The sequence below is a fragment of the Lathyrus oleraceus genome, chromosome 6, assembly GCF_024323335.1.
Source record: "Lathyrus oleraceus cultivar Zhongwan6 chromosome 6, CAAS_Psat_ZW6_1.0, whole genome shotgun sequence".
Classification (NCBI taxonomy): domain Eukaryota; kingdom Viridiplantae; phylum Streptophyta; class Magnoliopsida; order Fabales; family Fabaceae; genus Lathyrus; species Lathyrus oleraceus.
The window spans coordinates 37,520,292-37,545,936 of NC_066584.1; the positions used below are offsets into that span (position 1 = coordinate 37,520,292).

General features: G+C 39.2%; 1 protein-coding gene and 1 non-coding gene across 2 annotated transcripts; one reads left to right on the forward strand and one right to left on the reverse strand.

The window, feature by feature from the left end:
• Positions 1 to 14,519: 14,519 nt before the first annotated feature.
• Positions 14,520 to 14,626, forward strand: LOC127099342 (small nucleolar RNA R71). The gene has a single exon (XR_007793858.1). It is a non-coding gene; the product is annotated as a small nucleolar RNA R71 (small nucleolar RNA).
• Positions 14,627 to 19,005: 4,379 nt separating this feature from the next.
• LOC127093572 (amino acid permease 1) lies at positions 19,006 to 21,594 on the reverse strand. Its single transcript, XM_051032523.1, has 7 exons — positions 21,512 to 21,594; positions 20,878 to 21,111; positions 20,709 to 20,802; positions 20,347 to 20,564; positions 20,083 to 20,216; positions 19,657 to 19,884; positions 19,006 to 19,428 (listed from the first exon to the last, which is right to left on the reverse strand). Exons 1-7 carry the CDS (start codon positions 21,576 to 21,578, stop codon positions 19,006 to 19,008), a joined length of 1,398 nt encoding a protein of 465 aa, XP_050888480.1. The 5' UTR covers positions 21,579 to 21,594.
• Positions 21,595 to 25,645: the final 4,051 nt, after the last annotated feature.

Consider the following 25,645-nt stretch of genomic DNA (forward strand, 5'->3'; position numbering starts at 1 on the left):
TCGATACGAAATAGCCTCGGCTTTCGGATGATCAGGATGAAGAGTGATTGAATACCAAGAACAGACGAACAATTTGCACTCTGATGGGATGAATAATTAACAGCGCCTGTCAGCAGCGGCGAAGAAACAAACTCTGAAACGTCGACCTGGATACCAAAATAAATGGTAACTCAGGGATAACCATGGCCTGATCACCACACATCCACTCGGGATTATTATTCTCCCCCTTTTTTTTCTTTTCTTGGACCCCAAAATTTTCTTTTCTTCTTCTTGGTCTGAAAACCACGTCGGTCTGATCTCCGCTTCGGTCTGAACTCCGGTTCGGTCTGAACTCCGGAAAATTGGTCTGAACACCACTTCGGTCTGAACTCCGCTTCGGTCTGAACTCCGGAAAATTGCTTGCGCCAATGATCCCCAATCATTGCATTTGAACCCCTGAACCGCGCTGATCGCGTAACGTCCTCTGATTTTACTTCCATCTCTGTTCGACGGAAACCTTTCCTCCAGTATCGCACTACTGGGGAACATTGTTGATCTGACGTCATGATGCTAGACTCCTCAGAGTAACATCTTCACCATCTGGTGAAACCAAACCTTCAAGCGGTAACCACGGCTTGAGTCATGCTGAACGCGTCATGATGTTGAACTTATCCAAGTAACATCTTCACCATCCGGTGAAACCAAATATCAAGCGGTATCCACGGCTTGAATCGCGCTGATCGCGTCACGATGTTGAGCTTATCCAAGTAACATCTTCACCATCCGGTGAAACCAAATATCAAGCTGTACCCACGGCTTGAATCGCGCTGATCGCGTCACGATGTTGAACTTATCCAAGTAACATCTTCACCATCCGGTGAAACCAAATATCAAGCTGTACCCACGGCTTGAATCGCGCTGATCGCGTCATGATGTTGAGCTTATCCAAGTAACATCTTCACCATCCGGTGAAACCAAATATCAAGCGGTATCCACGGCTTGAATTGCGCTGATCGCGTCACGATGTTGAACTTATCCAAGTAACATCTTCACCATCCGGTGAAACCAAATATCAAGCGGTATCCACGGCTTGAATCGCGCTGATCGCGTCACATTTCCATCTCTGTCCGACGGAAAAGCTCCTCCAGTATCGCACTACTGGGGTACAACAAATCTCAAGCGGTAACCACGGCCCGAGTAACTGATGCTTGCAATGCTGATGTTGATCTTCCAACCAGTGAAACCACTCCTCAAACGGTAATCACGGCTCGAGTTGCATCTTCACCCACTGGCAGAACCATATCTCAAACGGTAACCACGGCTTGAGATTAGCCTATGCTTGCAATGATGCATGATTGATTTTTCTGCGTAATGCTCCATAATTATGGAAATGCTACGCGATTATTTATTTTTCTATGCAATATGATATGCTTATTTACATGATGAATGCATAAAAAGAAATATCCCCCTCAAGGGACTCTTCTGGGAAGCACGAGACACTCTGCTGAGGAACTCGCCATTGCTCCAACTCCAACCTGCTGGGGAATAGCACTGCTGCTGGGAAATAGGCAACCCTTGCTGGGGAAACCTCCTTTGCACCCAATCCACTCGAGAAACCGCTGGGGATAAACACCACCAACACTCTGTAGGGGATACAACAATCTTTTGACTTGCTGGGGATATCAATCCCGACTCTGCTTTGGGAACCCTCACAGATACCTGACGATTTCACTGGGAAATGCTCACAGATACTCCGCTGGGAAAACAACCACCTCCAGGCCTGGCAACTGGGGAAGCATCGATCTGACACCTGCTGGGGATAACCCTCCCGACCCTGCTAGGGAAACGAATGCCACTCCGCTGGGGACAACCCATGCAATCCATAGGTAGAATCAACTCAGCTGGGGATGCAGATATCCGTCCGCTACAGGAACTTGTTCAATCCACTGGTAGGATGAACACTCCTGGAGATATATTTCATTGAAAAAGACCCGCTCCACTCGGGGAACACAACCTTCAGACCCGACTGCTGAGGAACACCATTGTAAACCTGCCGGAGATACCCATCCTAACTCGGCTGGGGAAGTCCACAGACCTTGTATCTGCTGGGGAGCTAGTCCTATAATTCTGCTCGGGGACATAGCTGGGAAATGAGAACAATTGGCACAGAACACCCGTCGACTCGTCGAACCAGGGTATCCACCTCCCAATCTCGTATCATCTTTCCACTTTTGAGAATTCCCAGACTCGTCTGGACCTTTTCTGCTCCATCATCTTGTATTCCAAATCGCTCCGCGCTCGACGGGAAACGTACTCCTGGGATTTATACAGAAATTTCAATTTTCGACTTTGAAGAGTCTTCTTGATTAATTTCAAGGGTCGTCGTCGGACGTCTCGTCGTCTCTCCGTCATTCTTTCATACATCCGTTCCTGAGCGAACCCTGCGGGGAATTCCTACAGACTTTCAAATCTTCCGACTTTGAAGAGTCTTCTTGGTTATCGTCAAGGATCGTCGTACGCCTCAACGTCACTTCGTCGTTCCTTCATTCATTCGTCCCTGAGCGCACTCTCTGGGGATTTGCTTTGTCAATGCTTCCACATCACAACCTGCAAGTGAGGGAAAATATCCAACAGTTCCTGCAAAACAGATCGTTAGATAAAACCGTGCCCCAGGCGTGTCAAGATTTCAACACTTGGGTCACCCAACCTTCCAAATAAGATTTCCAGTTTCAATCTTATAAACATGCATTGGAAGAAACCTGTATGTCTTAAAATGCAAAATTCTTTATCAAAAATATCTGGATGTTTTTGCAATCAAAGCGGTAATGAAAAACAAAAACAAAATTATTTGACTGAATATGCATTTTATTGATTGAGAAAGTGTGGCTCAAATGAGCAATACAAAGGAAGCAATTCCTGAAAAGAGGTAATTGCGCTCAAAAGGAAAAATCTATCCTAATGGCAAGGTGAAACCCATGATCTCATCGAGTTCCAACTCGGTTACACCCCATATGTCCTCAGACTCTCCGTGCTTTCTGCCTTCTGAACAAGACGTTTCTGATTGATCCCTACCGGGTATTATCCATGATGCCTTAACCAAAGCGCAAACGATCATGCTAGACGCAGTTGTTCGTTTCAATCCCTCTTTTGCCTGGACCGCCCTTTCGGGTTTTCAGTCCACCGGGATACCCTTTTTTGCCCAAGTCGCCTTTTCAGGTTTTCGACTTGCCGGGTGTACATTTTTTCATTCTATCCCTAACTTTTGCCCGAACCTTTCTTTCTGTTTTTGGTTCGCCGGGATGCCCATTTTTTGCCTGGACTATTTTATTCTTTTCGTCCAGCGGGTCAATTCATACGATGTATTTTTTTAATTGCGTCCGCATTCACAGGGGATGGAAAATCTTCGCCATCCATGGTCGTTAACAACAAGGCTCTATCGGAGAAAACCTTCTTGACCATGCTGGGGATTCATGACTGAGTGTCCGTTTGCCCCTTCGATCGTTTTGAGGAGGAAGGATCCTTTTCAGCACCATATCATCTACGTGATATACCCGAGGTCGTACCTTCTTGTCAAAAGCACGCTTCATCCGTTGCTGGTACAACTGCCCATGACAAATGGCTGCTAGCCTCTTTTCTTCGATTAGGCTTAACTCTTCGTACCGGGTCCTTACCCATTCAGCCTCTTGCAATCTCACGTCCCTCAGGACTCTCAAAGAGGGAATCTGAACTTCCACAGGTAATACCGCCTCCATCCCATATACCAATGAGAATGGAGTTGCCCCAGTAGACACACCGAAGATCAATACCCAGGATACCAGTTTCCTACTCAATCACACCGTCGGTGCATTCAAATGCTATCCTGGCAACAAAAGCTCATTCACCTTAACCTCCCCATCAGACATCAGAATCCGTGCGGATTCAGGGTCAGGCCCCTCCTCCGGGATCGGTCACTCTCAATCTTTCGATTAGAGCACCTCGAGATGTCCTCATCAGGGAACTCAAACTTCATCGGTTGATAACCTCACGGGTTGCAGAGAGATGTAATCAGACAATACACTCCTTGATTGCTTTCTGAGAGTATCCCAAATCAGTAAACATTATTTTGCTCCTCTCGCAACCCGTCCGGTCAATGTTGGCTTCTCGAACACATACTCGATCGGACCCATCTCGGAAATCCACAAAGTGGTATGAACCAGCATAAACTGTCTCAGTCGGCGAGCAGCCTATGCCAAAGTACATCAAGTTTTCTCGAACAGTGAATGTATCGTTTCACAGTCGGTAAACTTTTTGCTAAGGTAAATTGCATGCTCTTTTCGACAAGACGCGTCATGCTGACCCACTTCACCTCGTAGACCCCTCGAAGGCCGTCAGGTACAGAATTAACGGTCTTCCCTCCACGGGAGACATCGGAATCAGAGGTTCCTGCAACTTTTCTTTTATTTTTCACTGCCCCTTGGCAATCATTATTTCACCTGACCGTTTGATCTTTTTTTTTCAACATCTTGAATATAGGTTCACACGTGGCTGTTAGATGAGATGTGAACCATGACAGATAGTTCAATCTTTCGAAGAAACCACGAACCTCTCTTTTTCTTTCTTTTTCTCGGTTCAGGCATTTTTTTTTTTTTTTTAGCGGGAACCTCGATTCCTCTCTGACACTGAACCCCAACATCTTACCGGATCGCACTCTGAACGTGCACTTATCTGAATTCAACCTCGGCTTGAATTGTCTCCACCATATGCCCCACTCCTGTTTGGGACTTTGCTATCATGTCATAGCATAGCATTCAACTTCATGATGAATCATATCATGAAACAAAGTCACCATGGCTCTCTGATACAGGCACGGGCGTTCTGCTTCTTTAGAGGACAGTCTCCTTTCCATGGTAGCTTGTGCACAACGACATTGGTACTCGACCCTGGCATACCCTGACATGACCAGGTAGAGACATCCACATGCTCTTCCAACAAGCCTACCATCCTGCTTTCAACTTGCCTCTGAAACGGCCCGGATTTTCGTCTCCTTCCTGACCTCGGCGGTGCGTGGAATAACAATCTCAACCCGCTCCTCGGGCGGCTGAATCACCTTCTCCTCTTGTCTCAACAACCTGGTTAATTCCAGTAGATCACAATCTTCTTTACCTTCTTCTTCAGCCTGATTGCTCGGATTGTCGAAGTCATATGAGGGGTAACCAAATTGTTATCAACGAGATCCGGAGAATTATTTTTCGACTTTGGGACGAGACAAATCAAAAAGGAAAAATGAAAATAAACATTGCCATTTTTATTTGTTTTTAAACTGCAAAAATAAATGAAAGACAGGGAACACCGTTTTTTGACTGAAAAACATCCATTTATTAATGATGCAGAAATGCAAATTATGAACATGAGGTGGCCCTTACAATGGACCATTACGTGTCGGGCAACACGTATGGCTTTCATGCAAATAAAACTGAAAACAAGAAATATTACTCTTCCGGACGAGTGACAGTGATGATCCTTTCAGGCCTTGCAGTTCTGGATTCCCATCCCTGATACGCACGGCTTTATCCAACCACTGAACTTGCAGTCACTGTTGTTCTCTCCACCCATTGCACAGGCGTGATCCGAATCTTCACCAATTGCACTCACCATCGCCTGACCATGTGCCGGCATGGGATTGGCATTAACATTCGGAGATGGTGCGAAGTTAATAGCCTTGGAATCCACCAGGTCTTGGACTACGTGCTTAAAAGCTTTGCAGTCCTCTACACTGTGCCCGGGAGCACCCGAATGGAATTCACATTTGACATTTTCATCAAAATTGGCTGGCCTCTGATCAGGTTTCAACGGAGTCAACATCCTTGGCCGTACCAATCCAAGGTCCATCAACTTTTTAAACAGAGAGGCGTAAGTCACGGACGGCTTGTCAAAGTGGCGATCAATCCCTCTTCCCCTTACTTGATACCCAGCTCTCTGTTGAGGTGGCCGACGTTGCTGTCGGACTGATTGATTACCAGCAGGAATAGTTACAGCAGCAGCGTGCTGGTAGTAACGATCCCCACCGTGTCCTCCCTGGGCATACACAGCACTCGATTCACCCTCATCCTTGTGCTGGTCATTACCAAAAGATTTCCTCGGTCCAGACGACGAAGCGTTTCCTTGCATGTTCCCCATCTTAAGCTAGTCTTCAATCCTCCTCACCTTTTCGGCAATTACTTTCTGCTCTAAGGCGAACTCTTGCATGACACTGATCAGCTCTCCCATCTTCTCTTTCAGCTCGAGAATGTCTGTGTTGGGAAGATCCATGAGTCTGGGAGTATTGCGTCTGGTGTAATATCTGTGAGGACGTGTTGAGTGCAAAGGGATGACTCTACGAGCGCGAGCAATGATTCCTGCAAAACAGCAAACAGGTTAATATGCATGAATGCAACGTCTATCCATATGAGGAAGCTTCTGTCTTTCGATTCTGGTTTCATCGAGACAGATAAATTTTTTGACAATAGCATTCTGACATCAGGATGTCTCTCAACCAGATTCTCAATCAATAATACTCCCCATATGGCTAGACGTAGGTTAGGTGCAGATGAATGCAAAATGAGAATGATGCAGATGAATGCAATGGGCCATCCTCCAAGTCATCTGATCTTCTGTTGCACTGAATCTGGTCTCTGAACTGATCATAACCATCTGAGGAACAAACAAACACAATTCTGACCCACGGGTTCCGAAATAAACGGAAGACAGATACATCATCATCATCACTGGTCTCTGAGCAGACACACCATCACCATCTGAATCGGCCCAGGGAATCCGAAATAAACGGATCCCCACTGATAAATATCTCGGCCCGGGGAATCCTGAAATAAACGGATCCCCACTGATAAATCACGGACAGCACTCCGGCGTCACGGTAATAAATGACCATAAATCCGACTTATAAATAGGACTCTGATCCACGGAACAGAAAGTCACCATCTGAGTCACCATCTGAACATGCATCTGAAAGAATCACCCTCCCCTCACAGGTAAATTCTAAACAGGTCATCCTAAGGCGGATAATAGTCTCGACAATCGGGCAGAGATACTCAATGGGTTTGCCCTTTCGGGTGTGCCATTGTAGCTCTCCTGAGATCGTCTAAACCAAAAGATCCGGGAAATGATCGGTCACCAGAGTCAACAGCTCAAAAGAGATAACCCAACCAAAGTGGAAAATCCCACTGGAAGAGCATTTCTCAGATGAACCTCGTCCGACTTGTGGTATGTCACGCCGCAACAATATGCCCAACCGACACATGAGCGACATGAGACCACACTAATCCTAAGTGTACACTCGGGCCTGGGTTTTAGCCCCGCTCAGAACACCCACCCCAAAGTAACAGAACCACCTGCAGAGGAAGATGGCAACATGACAGTAATGATGCATGCACGTATTTAATGCAAGTATATAAACAATGGTTAGTATAATAAATGCAATAAATAAACAACACAAGCAACCAAACCTATACTAAAGCGCTAGGAGAGACTCGCTTAGGGACCATGGACCAGCATAGGTCAACATGCTAGTCCCCAGCAGAGTCGCCAGCTGTCGCATCCTGCGAAAAATCAACCGGCGAGACTCAAAATAAAAACACACAGAGCCGCCACTAAACGTTATTTATCCCAAGATAGGGAAAGGAAACGCTCAGAGAAACCTGGAAAAGACATGGTCTCGCGACCAAAAGAATGGGTTCGGGAGTCGGTTACGCGAGGGGAAGGTATTAGCACCCCTCACGTCCGTCGTACTCGACGGGATCCATGTTCTAAGAAAAGAAAAGGTTGCTAAACATCACACACACACACAAGGGAACGCCGGTGGGGTTAAGAGAAACGGGCTCGATAAGGTATCGCACCTTATGCCTACATATCTTGTCTGGAACAAGAATCAGAGCCTCTGTAGTTCGGCTTACGCACGCCAAACAACACAAAACATACAAACACACAAGGGTGGCAAACATGGAGCCCGACAACCACCGGATGGAATTACGTCGGCATCCGAACCAAAACACACTCAAAAGGGCAAACGTGGAGCCCGACTGCCAATCACTGGGCTTACGTCGGCATCCGAGCCAAAACACAATCAGCTAACAAGTAAACACACGCAAAAAAGAAAAAGGTTGCCCGGAGTGGTCTCGCACGACCACCTGCCTACATACCTCGTCTGACACGAGGATCAGGGCGATGTAGTTCCCCTGAAAGGGACTAAATTGCTAACCAGAAACCGGGGAAAGACACACGATTAGGGAGCTGAGACTCGAGCCTAATGTTGTCATGCATCGTTTACCCTAAGTTCAGGTTTTCTATCCTACTTGCATAAGCAAACTATTCCTATCCAGGAAAGAAGCTAACACACAAGCATACAATCATATATCAAATGAGAACAGGCATCTCAATCAAGCATGTCAATCAGAGATTCACAGAGCACACGCTATAACCAAACAAGAGGCTCAATCAAAGGGTTTGACCGCCGAAGCAAGTCGTCTGTACGGGCTGTGTTTGCTCTTAACCTTGCCATTACGAGGCTAAGGTGAAGCAGATGAAGAGGTGAAGTGAGGATCAGACCTCACAGCTCTTATCCCTAACCAGGGAGAGCTTCTGACAAATGAGCATGGGTCCAGAATGGGGGGACCCTTCTATACTCGATGACTCTGACACAATGTGCACTGCACAGGATCTTGGGCTTTTGATCTCAATGCTACAACCATGTAATGGGAGCAAGGAGAAGACTCAACTGAATAGTGGGGGGTAGGCTGCATACCCCTACCTTCCACCAATTGCCTTATTTAAAGGACTTTCACCTGCTTGGGCTTAAAAATAAACAACCACAATCATTGCCTCTTAAGGAGGACTTCAGACATTTATTTGCCCGGCCCGGTAACAGCCGGGTCTCCAGACTACATGAAGTTAGGAAGTTATACCTCTATGCAAGTTGCTTAAGCAAAGCAAAGCAAAAGTTCACAAGGAACTGAGCAACTAAAAGTACCTGGAAACAGTCAAACACAGTTAGTACTCAGACAGACAAAACTAAACAGCAAAAGTTTAATCAGTTAATCTATACAGATCAATGCACAACAAAGCAAGCTCAAAGCTCAATCCCAAACTTCACAACCTACAAAACAATGTTATGTTAGTGTACAAACATCAAACAACATCAATTGCATTTAACTTGATTCATTCTCCATGTGCATTATGCTTTTGATCCTGAAAAATCAAGCAAATATTAGCAACAAGACCACTAGGCTAAGCCTAGGGTCCCAAGGCAAGAAAAATTCCTAAACAGCAAGGTATTCACCAACCAAAGTCAAATTAATGTCAAACAAGAGCAAACACCATTGGTCTCATGTTTATATCATTCATCATGTTCATGTTATGCACAAAATAAGGCAAACTAGTCCAAATGAGGCACCAAGCATACAAACAGAACTATTGCATTCAAATCCATACCAAAACACATCCAAAAATTCTCAAATTAATTACACCTAAACAGGGGATAATCAAGGTCTACCATGTCAAATTTGAGCTCATTTGGGCAAATGGAACCATGCCAATGAAAATCAATAAAAACAGTCACAATTATAGGCCCCAAATCACAACATCAATACATGCAGCCACTTCAAAAATTCATAACTCAATGAAAACAACAAAGAAATGGATGAGACCAAAACAGGGAGGTCCTAACATGTGTCTACTACAAGCATATCAAATTTCATGAGTATACAATACAATATGAGCATTTCACAATGAATCTACCAACCTATGTCACACAAGCTTGCAAATTTAATCACCAGAAATGAAAATTCACAATCAATTAGAAAATGCAGTGGAAAATTCCACAAAAATTCCCATAGCTTCCTAACATGTCAACTAAGCATCATGCAAAATTTCACTCAATTCTAACAACGTCCACCAATCAAATTCCACAAGTTGACATCAAGAGGTGTGACACAAATTGTCACACCTAACTTCCAAAATTCATAACTACATGACCAGGTATCAAAAATGCATGAAATTTACATGGAAACAAACCTCATCTAGTCAAGAATCATCACAAAAATTGGCAAGAATTTATTTTATGATATGAGCATTTCATGTATCAATTGGCAAAATGTAGCAAAAATGCACACATGTGGAAAAACCCTAGGCCAAATAATATTATTACCAAGCACAACTTTGACCAATAGGTCAAAAAAATTCTACACAAGTCAACAAAGTCAAGGAAAAATTCCTCACAATTTTCTGAATTTTCTCCTATTTTTTATGAATTATTTCATGTCCTTATGAATTTTTAATAATTAAACAAATTAATTAAAAAGACCAATGGCAATTTTGTAATTAATTTGGCGCGGGAGGGAAACATGTAATTTGAAATTTCAAATGGAAAATTGGATCAAACAGGTTTCTGCGCAAAGCTCTCATCTCCTACCTCCAGAATTCTCAAAAATCGAAGAACATCAAAACTCCATGAAAATGAACAAGTAGATATCCGTTCTAACCGTCTCCATGTGAGGAACACAAATATCATCCTATTTTTGACTAAAAGTTCCTAAATCAACCGAATCGAGCAACCTAGGGTTTGTGTTCATACTTTCGAATCCAGATTTCTCAGCCTATGGTTAACCATTCACAAAACTGAAACTATCACCAAGCTCTTCGTGAAACAATCTACCAAACGCACATGAGCATAGATCAAACAGTGAGATTCGAATTTTCGAGTTACCTGGAAATGGCAGTGCAATTCACGTGGTCTTTTGCTCTTTCTTCTTCCAAACAGATGCACAAGAAGTATAGGAAAGATGATTAAGGATGCTAGCTTCAATCGCCTTTTCTCCTAGCGTCCTCAATTCGAATTTGCCATGGATGAGGGATTCTTGAACAGTCACGATGCAGTGCTCTTCATGCTCCAATCTTCCAAAACAGTTGATGTTGATGATGATTGTGGTTGAATGCAACAAGAAATTCGCGTTTTGGTTCAAGATTGAAGAAGAAACTTGGATTTGAAGATTTTGAGTTCTTGATGATTTTGAGAGAATTGGAATGGTTTTGAGATCTGAACTTGGTAATTGTGCATTCTGTTTTGATTAGCAAGTGATTTAGATTATATATGGATGCTTAATTATCCCTTAATCCACTTGATTAGCCAAATGCAATGTTAAGTAAAAATGGTTATTTTGCAAATAAGGGCAAAATTGTAATTCCACTATGCCAGCTCATGCCAGCTGTTTTGACAGCTCATGCAAACTCTAAATGACACATGTGAACCAATGCAACTTGTCCCATTCCCATTGGTGGTGTAAATCTCAAATTCACATGTGTGTGGTAATTGTCCATTTTTAACCATTGCACTTTCCAAGCCAAATCTCAATTTACAAGCCTTAGCCATGAAATGATTATTCCAACACACTCCAAATACCATTTATGAGGTGTAGAAAAAAGTCCCATTCAAAAATTCCAATTATTTTGAGAGTTGGACAATTTTGCCCCTGGTCCAATTCAGCTGTCCAGTTGAAAAGTGACTTTTTGCCTTGGCCATTTTTGGGAAGATCCAATGATGCACCCTCAAAGTACATGTCAAATGGAGTTTGTGCATATAAAGAACTTGCAATTTGGACAAAGCATATGGAAATTATGGCCTCCTGATTATGGGTCATTTTTGAATTTCGCTGAGCCATAATTTTCCAACCATTCATTAGATTTTCAAGTTCTTGGACTTTTTGGAAAGGTGAGAACAAGATCTACAACTTTCATGTTGAACAAATTTTCATTTGAAGCTTCCTTGGACACGTGGCTTTGAGGTCAAAACTTTCCATTTTTGGAAACTTCAATTACAAGTCACTTTCTATTTTTGGCAGTTTTTGTCCTGACTTGATTTTCTTCATTCTTAAGCTTTGCCATGTCAAATAACACTTGTTCCAACATGAATGAAGTGTCTTCAACTCATTTCCACCTCCAAATCCATCAGATCATGTACAGTTGACCACAGTTGACTTTTCAACTGAGAGATGAAATTGGCAATGCATAGATCAAATTAAGCCCCAATCTTCAACTGAAATGGCTCAAGGGTGCAACCCTAGCCTCAATAAGCACAATATAATCATAAAATGAACCCCATAATCATCACAGACTCCATCTCCTGATCAAGCCCTGACTGGCCCAATGCAACTGATTAGGGTTGACCAGTGGTCAAAACCCTAATCTCAAGGAATCTTCTTCCATCTCCTGATGACATCCAACCATGATGATGATGATGTATCATTGCAATCAAGATGAAGACCAACATCCATTGAGAACCATGAAACCCTAATTCGACAGCCCAATCCTCAGATGGCCCATGATCAGTCAATAAAACCCTAGGCTTGCACTTTGACTTCCTCATCTTCTGATCAAGAATTGGGAGGATAGCTTGCACAATGTAACCACATGATATGCAATATGCAATGCCTAATGACCTAAAAATGTATGCAACATGTTAAGCTTGTCCCAAGAGAGGAGGGCAAATTTTGAGGTGTTACACTAGCCGGCCGTTTCCTCGGGAATATGTAAGCCTTTACACAATTCAGCACACGGGTTAGAACATCGAGATAAAGTACAATTGAAAATTGCACCACAACATAAAAACAACAGTCATAAAGTCAGGCCAAATGATGCAGAATTATAATAAATCTTGATTAGATAAACATAAGGCAGAACAGAAAAGAAACAAAACAGCCACTGTCCCGTTCGCTCCTGCTTCGCCTAGCGAAGGCTTAGCGAATGCTCGCTACAGGCTCGCTTAGCGATGTGCTAGCGAGCTGCTACGGGTTTTGAGTTTGATAGCAGCATGATTCCGGCACCCTGAACTTTATGGCATTTAATTACAGGAATAGCATGGACAAACATTCAGGATATTCAGGCATACTTAAATTCACATGTGAAATCAAATTACATATCCGAAAATTTAATCATGATGTCTTATGTATGTAGCGATTACCGATTAAAAGCATAAAACAGTAGAGATGCGCAAACCTGTTTGCAATGGAATTGCAGCTTTGGATTGGCAAATCGGGTCGAATTGGGCGGAGGCAACCTTGGTGCGGATGAGCGGCCTTCAGGGTTTCTTTACTCGGAATTCTCTGAGTTGGTCTCCAGGGTTTCTGTCCGTCTTCCTTTTCGTGACTGAAGTGTCGGTATTTATAGTGATTGTGGTGACCTAATGGGCTCAGAATGAAGCCCAAAAATTCTGATATATCGCAAGCTTCGCTAGGCGAGCATTGTAGCGAAGGGTTCGCTAGGCGAAGGATTTGCTCGCCTAGCGAGCAGGCCATTTGTGACCTAATGGGCTCAGAATGAAGCCTAATAATTCTGGTATTCGCAAGATTCGCTAGGCGAAGGAGTTGCTCGCCTAACGAGCGAGCTAGTTTGGGCCTTTTTCTGGATTGGGCCTGTTGTGAGCTGGGCTTTTGTTCCTTTAAGGTCAGTGCCTTGCAGAATAAGTTGGAGTGCTTCGAGAAATGTTTTGCGAGATTAATGGGCAAATTTTGGGGTATGACACCTTCATTTTTAGACTTAGCAAGTCTTTGAGGATAAGGTATAGGTGATTCGTATGGTGGCAGAGGCACATAGGGTTTTCCTTTCTCTATGTCCTATTTGTTTTTGTCTTCCTCTCCTTTATCCTTTTGTTCTTCTGGTTGATCATCGATTGTTATCGTTTCAGTTGCTTTACCAGAGTTTTGATACATGGATGATTTTTGAAGTCTTAGGTTAACTGGTCCATCTAATTCAGTCCCACTTTGTAGCGTGATAATGTTAGCATGACCTTTTGGATTTGGTTGAGGTTGACCAGGAAATGCTCCAACTGGGGCTGCTTGTTGTTGGGCTACTTGAGAAATTTGAGTTTCTAACATTTTCTTATGGGTAGTCATAACATCAAGCTTACTCGACATTTGTTTCATAAGCTCAATCGTGTGAGCATTCTTATTAGTGAAATCTTTGTTTTGTTGAACTTGGGCGGTCATGAAGTTTTTTATCATGAGTTTGAGATTTGACTTCCTAGGTGCTTGTGGAGCAGCATGGCTGCTTTCTGATAACCTGGAGGTACACCAGATGCTGAGTTTGGTGCAAACAAAGCATTGTTGTTTTTATCAAAAAAGTTTGGATGATTTCTCCAGCCATAATTATAGGTGTTGGAATATGGGTTTCCTTGGGCATAGTTTACTTGGTTGGCAGGAATACCAACCAATAATTGACATTCATCATTAGTGTGCCCAGGGGTTCCACATAATTTGTAGTTGGATGCCACAACAGCTACGACAGTTGCTGGGGTTATGGTTAAGTTCTCAATCTTTTGATCTGGTTTTCGTAGTTGGTTTTCTGTAGTAGTTCGCTCACCTCCCCATTGGAAATGGTTTTGCGCCATGTTTTCAATGAGTTGATAGGCGTCTTCATAAGGTTTTTCCATTAAAGCACCGCCAACTACAACATTTAAATTCATCTTAGTGTTATACAGAATACCATTATAGAAAGTATGGATAATCATCCATTACTTAAGTCCATGGTATGGACAAAGTCTCATCATGTCCTTGTATCTCTCCCAAGCATCGAAAAGAGATGCATTATCTTTCTGCCTAAACCTGTTGATTTGGGCTCTTAGCATAACAATCTTGCTTGGTGGGTAATATCGCGCTAAGAAAACTTTCTTCAACTCGTCCCATGTAGTGACAGAGTTGGATGGTAGAGACTGGAGCCAAGCTCTAGCTCTATCTCTTAAAGAAAAAGGGAAAAGACATAATCTTATTGCTTCAGGCATGACACCATTCGCTTTTATTGTGTTTGTGTACTGCACAAACACTGATAAATGAAGGTTTGAATCATCTGTAGGACTACTAGAGAACTAGTTCTGTTGTATGGCTGACAACAATGAAGGTTTTAATTTGAAATTGTTTCGTTCGATGGCAGGGGCAGCAATGCTGTTGTGTGGTTCCTCCTGCGAAGGAACAACATAATACTTAAGAGGACGGTTTTGTAGTCCTTCAGCGATAACTAGTTCATATTCTGATTTTGGTTTTGGAAAAGGAAGATTGTACTTAATTCGGTTATTATGAATTCAACGTTGTAAGTTAATAAAATGCTCGACTTCGTCAACTGGTTGTTCTGGCTCTTCGCCCTGTGAGCGAGTGCTTGGCATACAATTGACGGTTTAGAAAGGTAAATAAAATAAAAGTTGTCTTAGTCTATATTGCACAACAACGGAATCACAATATTGACTAAATTAGTCCCTAGCAACGGCGCCAAAAACTTGATCGTGTGACTATATAAGTCTGTCGAATTACTAACTACAAACACACAGTCTATCACATAGTTTTAAAAGATATCAAACCCACATGGACTAATAATCAAACTAATGTTATTTACAGGTGTTATGTAAAGCTAAGGCGAATGTTTTCTTTGATTAAACGAATAAAAACTGAAACTAAAGTTAATTTAGAAAATATGATAATAAAGAGAGAGAGACCAGAATGTGGATTCCGAACACCTCAGGGTCTTTGAAACAAATTGACTTAGACTTATGATTAAATCGTGTTCAGTAGAAAATATCAGTTCAAAGACTAAACCTCACACTCTCGCACTATTGAATAAAGCCACGCTCCCTAATCATGAGATTTTGCTCCCGCTCGCCCATTTTAAATAAGAAACGTATTTTGAAAACTGAAGAAATCCTAATTGATGCCTAAAACGCTCTTGCCCTCTTTAGGATCGATGCCCCGTTCTTACTATCTGGTTCGACCCCCACGCTCTCACAGTTCTGACTCAAACCTTAATTGATTCTCACTTTCGTGACAAATTGTATTAATTTTAACTTAGAAACAAAGACCAAACAGAATTTAATAAAGTTCTTAAATTAATTTCATTACCGAGTCCCATCAGAAACGACGATCCTCACAAACCGGACTCAAAGCAGTTTAGCTATACATGAACTTAATTGAAAACAACTTAAACATAGTAATTGCAATTGAAAACATCATGCTTAAACACTTATAGAATGTGATAATAATAATAATAATAATAATAATAATAATAATAATAATAATAATAAAGCAATATAATAAAGAACCTGTAAATGCGGGAAAATAAATGCGCGACTAGAAGTAAAAACGAAACTGGAATAAACTTCAATTAAAACAGCAAAATTGTTGATCCAAGAGTACAAGAAAATCCTAAAACTAGTTCGTGGTAATCGCTCAATCGAGTGATTATCACTTGAAAATATGATTTGTGCTCAAACTAAACTGACAACGCTTTGCCATTATCTCTGGATATCGAAAACTAGGTACAAGAGTGTCTTATATAGAGCTACATCACTGTGAAACTTCTTCATTCAAGCTCCAAGGTAGTTAAGGAAAAGTAAGGAAGTGGAAAGGAATGAGTCCAACCCATTTCCACACATTCTGTTATTGAAGGCAGATGGCGGTCAACACAAGGCTCATGACGGTCGCCATGAGATTTTATGAAGGGGCTACCGTGTTCTGGTGCCATGGCGAACGCCATGCACCAGAATGCTACATTTTTGAACTTTTCTCCACCATTTCACTCCCTTTTCCACTTCGCACACGCATATGCTCCGTAATCAACAAGTACCTGAAACACGGACAGAACAAGACGTAACAGTGACAAAACATAGTGAAATAGTGATAAATAACATGCGAAACGAGTCTAAAAACATGATGTGTTTTCACGCTATCATCTTCCGCCCATGGTTAATAAACTTCAGCGGACCATGGTCCTGCAGAAAAATAAATCAATGTCAGAAACTTGTAATATACTAATAATCGTAATTTAAAAAGAATGAGTCCAACTAATTTTACCTCTCCGTCCCAAATATGTCTGTCAATATGGTCTGGGTACAGAGGCATCAATGACAACTCTACAGGGCCTCCTCCAAATGTCTGAGGTGACACTGACTCATCATCCTCATCAACCTCATCAACCAGAGATGACGCTAGCTCATCGGTATGAGGTTCCTCAGGTGCCTGGGGTGACACTAATGCCTCAGGTACCACCGATGACTCGAGTACTTCTGGCGCCTGAATAGGTGAAACCTGTCGCTGCGGGAGGGTGGAGGTAGTGAAACGCAAGTAGGTGACACCCGTCTCTTACGGGAAGAAGAAGATGGAGAAACATGAGCCCCAAAAGTAGATGCCTTCGCATGCGTTAGGCTATAGTGAACAGGAGCCTCCGAAACCTGACTATTCTCCCTCCAGACTGATGCATGTTGTGCAATCCTCTCGTGCCTCAGTCTGTTGTATCTATCAACCATAATGTCTCTAAGTAAACCAGACATTTAGTATAAGCAAAAAAAGCAAAAAAACGAATAATTTACGGAGATGTATCACTGATTACTATGCAATCCAAACGTTGAAAACTTCTGGAGATGCATCTCCGGAATATTCTGTAACTTTTAAGGTTCGTCAATGGCGATAATGCAGATCACCAAAAACCAAAAAAAATATGGTTTGATAGTTATTTTCAACCAACAAACATGTTTTATAGTATGTATAAACTACCGTTCATGCAATTTCTACTCATTTCTTACCTAAATCATCAATGTCTACTCATTTATACAAAAACTCAAAAAACTTTTCAAAACATCAAAAATTTACAAATTTAGAGTTTACTTCAGTATTGAATGATGTCTCTGATGTACTTGATGTTATTGAAGAACCTTTAAGCTTAGTTGTTTGATTTGGACTTGGTTGATGGAAGAACCTTTAAGAGAGTTTGAATTTTTATTTTTTTTAGAAATGAGGAAGAAGAAGAGTTCTGACACAATTTAAACTCCAATACCGTCCAGAAATGCATCTCCGAAATAATTTTGAAGATGCATCTCCAAAATTCTTTAATGTTAAGTCAAAATTCTATTTACTCAAGGTACATCCAGAAATGCATCTCCAGAAATTATTGTCAATTTTTTTTATTTTAACGTAATACCTTAGAAATATATATGGCACATTAAAAAATTCTCATTTTTAACCCTTCTTTCGATTTTTAAACCCCCATTTTTCGAGGCTCTCTGCAACACGCCAAATTGCATGGCCATATCTGGCCCTGGTCCCAAGGCAACATATGATGTTCCTAAATAATAAGAGGATAATGAAGAAGTAACTATATCAATAATGGCACAACCTCTAATAGTGAAACAGATACAAATGATGAAGCAGAGATTAGGTATCTTCTAACCTATCTATATCAATTAATATTCACTTTAAAATATTTGCTTAACCATGCTTAAACCAAGATAGAAAGTTTAAAATACAGTTTTACTTGAAAAAGAAACCGCTAAGAATAAAAACATTGGGGATTTAAGAGCTAAAAACAATGTTTTGAAAGAAAATCTACAATCATTTGTATATAGTAGATATGACTCTATTCAAGAATTCTTAACTAAGGAAATAAGAAAAAACAAGATGACCTCGACGATAAGTAATAACAATAAGAAATAAATTGAATGTATAAAGGATGAACCTGCTAGTCAAGTTCATATCCCAAATGCATCAATCTGATTTAATTTAAAATATAAATAATCTTTTTATAAGATTAAAGATACAAAGTGATTTATTAGCAGAATTAAAAGTACGTTAAAATCTAATATTTTTTTTTCAAAAATCTATTAAAGTATCTTTTAATAACTTTTTATATAAATAAAAACCAAAATACTTTCCTCTAATTATTAAACACCAAACATAAATATTTCAACTATGTGTATGCAAAAGATGACATGATGTTAATATGAATGATTAGTGTTGTCACAATAAACATTTACATAACTTTTTTATTTTGATTATTTTGATTATTTCATTATTATCAAGATGTAACTTATATTTTTCCAACTTAAAAAAAAAACAAAACTTTAAACATATATAAGAACATTAAACAAATAAATTGAAAATTGCCTTGTCTTTTGTAATATAATAATCTACCATTGAGCATTTAATCTTTGAAGCTTGTACATGATTAAAACCTACATAAAAACCTAAGCTAAACTTTATACATAAAGGGTTTGTACTTATGAAAAGCTTCATGTATGCCATGAATGGCAGCACATGCTGCAGCTATTGACACAATCATAAAAATAAAGTTCAAAGTTTGAAGTCCAAACCACTTTAATGTTTGTCTCTTAATCTTCTGTTTGGTAATATACATCTGAGTTGGAAAATATATTGTTAATGGCCAATATCCCACAGCTCCAAGAAGGCCAAGCATTTCATTGAAAAAGGGCATTGCCATAGCCAAAACAGTCACTATTGTCACAAATATTGTCCTCCAAATGAGCCTAAATAAGTTTAAGTTGAACTTCATTTTGCCAAAGCCAATTGGATACTCTCTAGTTATGAAACTTGATTCTGACCACCTTTGACCCGCCCATAGTTCAACCACACAAAAAATCGGTTGGACTATTACCTGTATATCACAATTTTCTTCAAGATCAACAGTTACACAAACACAGACATCTGACACGACACTAACACGTTGATACTGATAATAATTTTAAAAAATGAAGAGTTTAAAGATTATCACATATGTTTGGACTGTATCAGACACTGACACGTGCTAGTCAGATACATACAAGATAGTAGAAAAAAAGTAATCTGATAGGATAGAATGGATTTAAGGGTAAGAGTATGAAACCTGATATGCCCCAATCAAATGCACAATAAGGAAAACATTGGCTAAATCAATAAGCCAAAAAGGCTCTTTAAAGCCAGAGCCCATTAATATGCTTCCTGGAGTGTTGGACCCAAATGCAGCATAACCAGAGCAAGCACATAAGAGGAAGATGATTGTCATTACAAATATTCCTACTCTGTTTGCCATTTTCATCACTTTGTTTTCTGGTGGTGATGACTTCAAAGAATCCTATTTTTCACAAAACACATAATCCATATTAGCACAGACACAAACATCAAACACGACACAGACACTGATACGTTACAATGATAATAATTTGAACACAATCGTATATATCTCAGTGTCATATCAGTGTCAGATATTGATACATGTTGGATATCAGACACATTTGTTTTGAATTATGTATAGTCTTTTTTCATCTGATACCTGAATATCTATAGCAATTTGAGAATAGCTGCTGGCAAGCGCAACATTTCCCAATGCAACAAGCATACTCCACACCCTTTCTCTTGAATTTTGGTCCTTGCCCCCTCCTATTAAAGAAGTACTCTCTCCATTCCCTGCATGAAAATAAGAGGATCCATTCCTACATATCATATGACATTACTCAAATGTTGAATTCGTCGAAAAGAGTTTGACTTTATAATCTCAACGAACAAAAGTTAAATTCGATTATAAAATTGTACTAACCTTGGATGATGGTAGTGAGAGAAAGTCCAATACCGATAAATGCATAACCAAAAGACATCGCTGCTGCTATGATTGAGAGCCATGATAGCTTGTGAAAATTTGGGATTTGGGACAAAAATATTTCAACAACTCCAAGACCAATCATATATGGATTATTAGAAAAATGACATGGAGCTTCAATTCCTCTTTTGTGGAAGCAGTTGATTTTTTGTATTGACCTGAAATATCAAATATGCAACATTTTGTAATCAATCAATTTACATAATGGACATTTCTTGATAAGCAAGTTTTGATTTTTTACATTAATTGAATAGTATCCGTCAGTATAATGATCAGATACATCAGTTATTCAATGAACTTACACGATGCTTACAGATGTAGTTATCGTGTACCCAATTGCAGCTCCACTAAGGTTAGCATATTGGACAATCCCACACATGAGATGCATTTTACCACCTGATAAATTGTGTGACAAGAAACATGTTATATGAAAATGTGTGACAAGAAACATGTTATATGAAATTTTGTTACCTAAGATGGTTTTAACAGCTTCCATGTAATTTCGGTTTCTCTTGCCAGTGACAGGGTCTGGTGTTCTGTAACAATCTGTTAGAAGATTGGAAGTGTAGAGTGTGACGATAGCTACGATTATTATGTATGAAATACCAAGGATCCATCCCAGTTGAGCCATCACCCATGGTAAAGTTAGCACTCCAGCGCCAATGACGGCGGTTATGATATGAGCACTCGCCGTCCATGTTGTGCCTGTATTTTAAATTTTTATATTACTACCGAATTTGAAGAAGAAACTGATCAAGGTTAAAGAGATACTCCAGTGCCAATGACAGCGATTTTTATATTACTACTAAATAGAGTTTCATAAAATATTTGTGACCGTTTAACCTTATCACATAAAACCTATTTGTTTTGTCACGTTTAAACCGTGACGCGTCTCCGAAAAGTTAAGCCTGCCATAATATTCAATATAGAAAGATTAAACAAAGCTAAGTGTATATGCTTCCTATCAATCACAACACAAACACAGACATCACTATGCTTCCTATCAAAATAATCAAAATAAAAAAGTTATATAAAGATCTTAATTCTAATCATAATCATAATTCACCATGCAGAAATTTAGAGAAAAAATGAATGAAATATAAACCTGTTCGTTTTGGTTTGCCGTCATCATCTACAGCCGTATCAGCTTCCTTCTGGCTTTGATTCGGCATCTCACTCGTATCTTCAAACTTGAAACCTCACAATAAACAAACGTGGCTTTCAAATCTAAGAGCATATAAAAAATAATCCACGTGTATTTTTCTGTTAAATTCTGACACCTCATACCAGGTTTCTAGCACTCTTTGACATTGTCCATCTTAATTAGTTAAAGAAAGTGCTCTAGGTTTTTGATCAACCTTAGTTTTGTATTATGAAAATAAAACTAGTCATTATAAGTATGTATATTATTTCTCAGTTACATGAAAACTTAAGTTTTTTTTTCTTTCTTTTTAACTCACAAGCAAACATACACTATGTGAGTGAGTTATTGACATGCAATATTATATTTACCAAAGTTTCCACTTATATCTTTCATCTTTTTGTTATAAATTATTAAATAAAAAGAAAATGTATTTTTTATAGAAATTTGTCGATCCTCACTTGGGTATGAAAGAAGATGTTAAGGCACATCTCTTTCATGAAAGGCCCTTTTTAGAAAAAGGTAGAGTCATGATAGATTTAGATCAAACTTCAAGATGAGTTCATATTGAGATTCTAAGATCAAAACTTATTTTAAACATTTTTTAAGTCATGCATCATTAAAATCAAAGTCTTTAACTTTACAAAATAATGATGTAATCACTAATAGGAATAGGAATAAGTGTTTTACTTTGACTAGGGAAAAGAATTTTACCTCGGTTTGTTGATCGAGGTAAAATAGGAAAAATATTAATTGATTTTAGTTGAACTCTTCTGGTTCAAAGTCTCTTTTCTTAATACTATCTCTGATTATGTATTCAGTTATTTGAATATGAAATCCCTCTCACTTTTTCTCTAATACTCTCCAAAATATTTGGACAGTTACAATGTTATTTGAACGTTCAATCCAAATACCACTCAAAACAAACTTTATTCCTCTATATAGTAATGTTACTAGTGAATAGAATTTCACAACGCAACTAACAATTAAAACAAACGACTCAATAAAACTAAAATATGAAGTTGCACGTCTCTGATACATTAAGGGGGAAACCTCTATGTGATTTTGTTGCTTGTCTCTTAAACTTTACTTTGAGTTTAGTTTTATATTTGAGTCTCCTCTTCAATTGCGCATCTTTTTGTATCAAGTTTTGGATCCATATTTTAGCATGCATAATTCAAATTGTTTGTGTTTAAGTATGAACATTATGCTTTAAATTAATCGAGTTTTCGGAACAAGAACCAAAATTAAGATTGCTTCAAGTCATGACACAAGTAAAATCTCAAAATATCTTTGAAAACTTCAAAAATTGAGATCTTGGGTGTGTGGTTTGAATCACACAACCATATAAGTCGAATCAAATCAAAATAGAGAGAAAATAGGAGCTTCTGCAAGTTTGTGAGTCGACTCACAGATTGAATATGATTCTAATCATGGAACTCCGTGACTCAAATCACAACTTTCACATGACTCGAATCACAGAGTCCATGTTAGCCACTATCTTGTTTGAATCGAATCATGACTTACACATGACTCGAATCACAACCTATATGAGTCGAATCATGCCTTGTGCTTAACTCGAATCACAACAAAATGAGTTTCTTTTTAAGTGTAGATCTTGTTTCTGTAAGACCCCAATTTTGACCCTAAGATCCCTCATGCTACCTCATCATATGCATTAGCTTTGGGATCACACCTTGACATCCTCCTTACCCATCATTCATTGGGTTTGCATTGGGAGAGATCACCAAACACATTTGATTGTATCATGCTTTGTTTTTCATTATTTACTAACCAAAATGCCAAAAATATGTCAATGTATAACTTTGCTTCTTTTGTAGGTAGTGTGTGTATCCACCCATGCTCCATCAAGCTCATATCTAGGGTTTGAGACCCTCAATGCAAGGAGACTAATCAAGAGATGATTCACAATGACTCTAGACATCATATATAGATCCCCATTGTAACACCCCATTTTTTATTAGATATTTTATTATATTTTAATTGTTTGAATTATGGACTTTGATGATTTATTTTATGGTTGAGTGTTGGCGGAATATGTATTCTTAAGTTAAGGGTATAGAGGGATGATAGAAGTAATTAGAATAATTTAGAATTATTTAGATAATTAAAAATAATATTTTATTTATTTTTATTATATTAACTAGTGAAGATAGAAAAATTGTGCCAAATATGAGAAATTGAGAAAGTTAGTGGGAGGAAGGAATATGAGATGATTAAGTTTGGGCTAAGTTGGTGATTTGGAAAAATTTACCCTAAAAATAAAAAGTTAAGAGAAACTTATGTTTAGGGAGATTTTCACAGTACGTGACATTTGAGAAAAATGAGAAAATAGGCAATATGAAAGGTGATCAATGGAAGAGAGTGAAGGTTTCAATTCAGAATTTTCGCAAGGAATTCAGGTAAGGGTGAGAACTTGTTTCAATAGTAATGAGTATGGTAGAAAGGTAGAATGGAGGAACTTTTAACCTCCTTAGGGTTATGTGTTTTGATTCATAATTTTAAACTTGGATGATATGATGATTATATGATGAATTTTGTGTCCCTTATGTGCGTCTATTTTTCTATTTTTATGATTGAACATATATCCACTATTGTTGCAATTTCGAAGGTTTTATGCATAATCTTAAAGTTGTGATTAAATGATTTAATTGTGTTAAAACTCTAAATTAACTTTAGATAATTAGAGTATTGTATGAGTTGTAATTTTATGAGCGTTTGGCTTTTTAAGGAATCGGAATCGGAGGTCCGGAAGACCTCTAACGATGAAAAACGTAGAAAGTTTTGCATTCTATCCGTCACGGCCGCGCTTAGCGCGAGAGGTTTTTTTTTGTGTTTTTCGGTCGAAATCGTTTTGGCCATAACTTTTGATCCGTAAGTCCAAATCGAGTGCCATTTAAAGCGTTGAATATCTGAAATAGAGGGATATAACTTTGTTTCAGGGATAAAATAATTTTGGTGATTATTTCATGGACGTTTTTGGGGTTGAAGAAGATGAAAATTGTGTTGGAAATTTTAGAAAACAATAACTTTCAGTAACGCCTTCATGCACGGTATTGATCATAACTTTCAACTCGTGAATCATTTTGGGTTGAGGAGCATTAGAAAGCTGACTCTAAGAGATATAATATGATGGTGATAAGTGAATTGATTGAGTATATTCCTATGCCTACTGTGTTGGTGAAGTTTTTGTTCATACGTTAGGTTAAGGAATTGTTGACACATTCCGACGATTTTGGTCATAACTTTCATTTCGTAAGTCTGATTTTGATGGCGTTTGAAGTGTTAGAAAGCTAACGATCAGACCTATAACATGATAGTGATTGTTGAGATGTTTTAATAATATTCACATGCGTACTATGTTAACAAATGTATTAGTTTATACGTTTGGTTAATGAATCGTTGTAATATCATTGTGTGATAATTATGTTGTTATGTTGAGGATGTTAAGATGTTGACGAGTTGTTGTTGTTTGTTGATATTATTCATGTGGTAACATGAATTGGTTGTTGCATGATGAATGGTGTGATGCATAAAATATAGTGTGATGCATATCATTCTGTGGGCTTCGGTCCAATTTTGGCGAGCCTCGATTCTATGGTGATGGGTCGGGTGCGAGTAGCTAATTCTTATTATGAGGGATTAGTGAAGTGTTATCTATGTTGATGGTAACGAGTTTTGGTGAGCCTTGACCCCATTATGATGGATCAGGTGCGAGTAGCTAATTCCTATTAACGGGGATTAGTGAAGCGTTACCTATGGTGATGGTAGCGATTTTGGTGTGCTCCGGTTCCAAGAGGGAATCGATCCTCTGGTGAGGATCATGGAGTGATATGAACCTGAGTGTTCATATTTGGTACCACATGCATGTTGAGTCGGTGTTGAGTATATTGCATAAGTGTTGCATTTGTATTTGTTGTTATTGATGTGTTGTTGGATGAGATGTTGTTGCATATGATGTTAATGATAATTGATATGTGGTTTTGTATGATGTTGATGATAATTGAGATGTTGTCGTGTATGATGTTGATTATGATTTAGATGTAAGAATGTGATATATTGTTGTGCATGATTGTG

What these genes read in the sequence shown, in the direction of transcription:
- LOC127093572 (XM_051032523.1), bottom strand. Translation starts at nt 21,578, where the DNA reads ATGCCGAATCAAAGCCAGAAGGAAGCTGATACGGCTGTAGATGATGAC. An exon ending in AGCTGTTAAAACCATCTTAG is followed by an intron (nt 20,803 to 20,877) that starts GTAACAAAATTT and finishes ACAATTTATCAG; the next exon opens with GTGGTAAAATGCATCTCATG. An exon ending in TCTCACTACCATCATCCAAG is followed by an intron (nt 20,217 to 20,346) that starts GTTAGTACAATT and finishes ATTTTCATGCAG; the next exon opens with GGAATGGAGAGAGTACTTCT.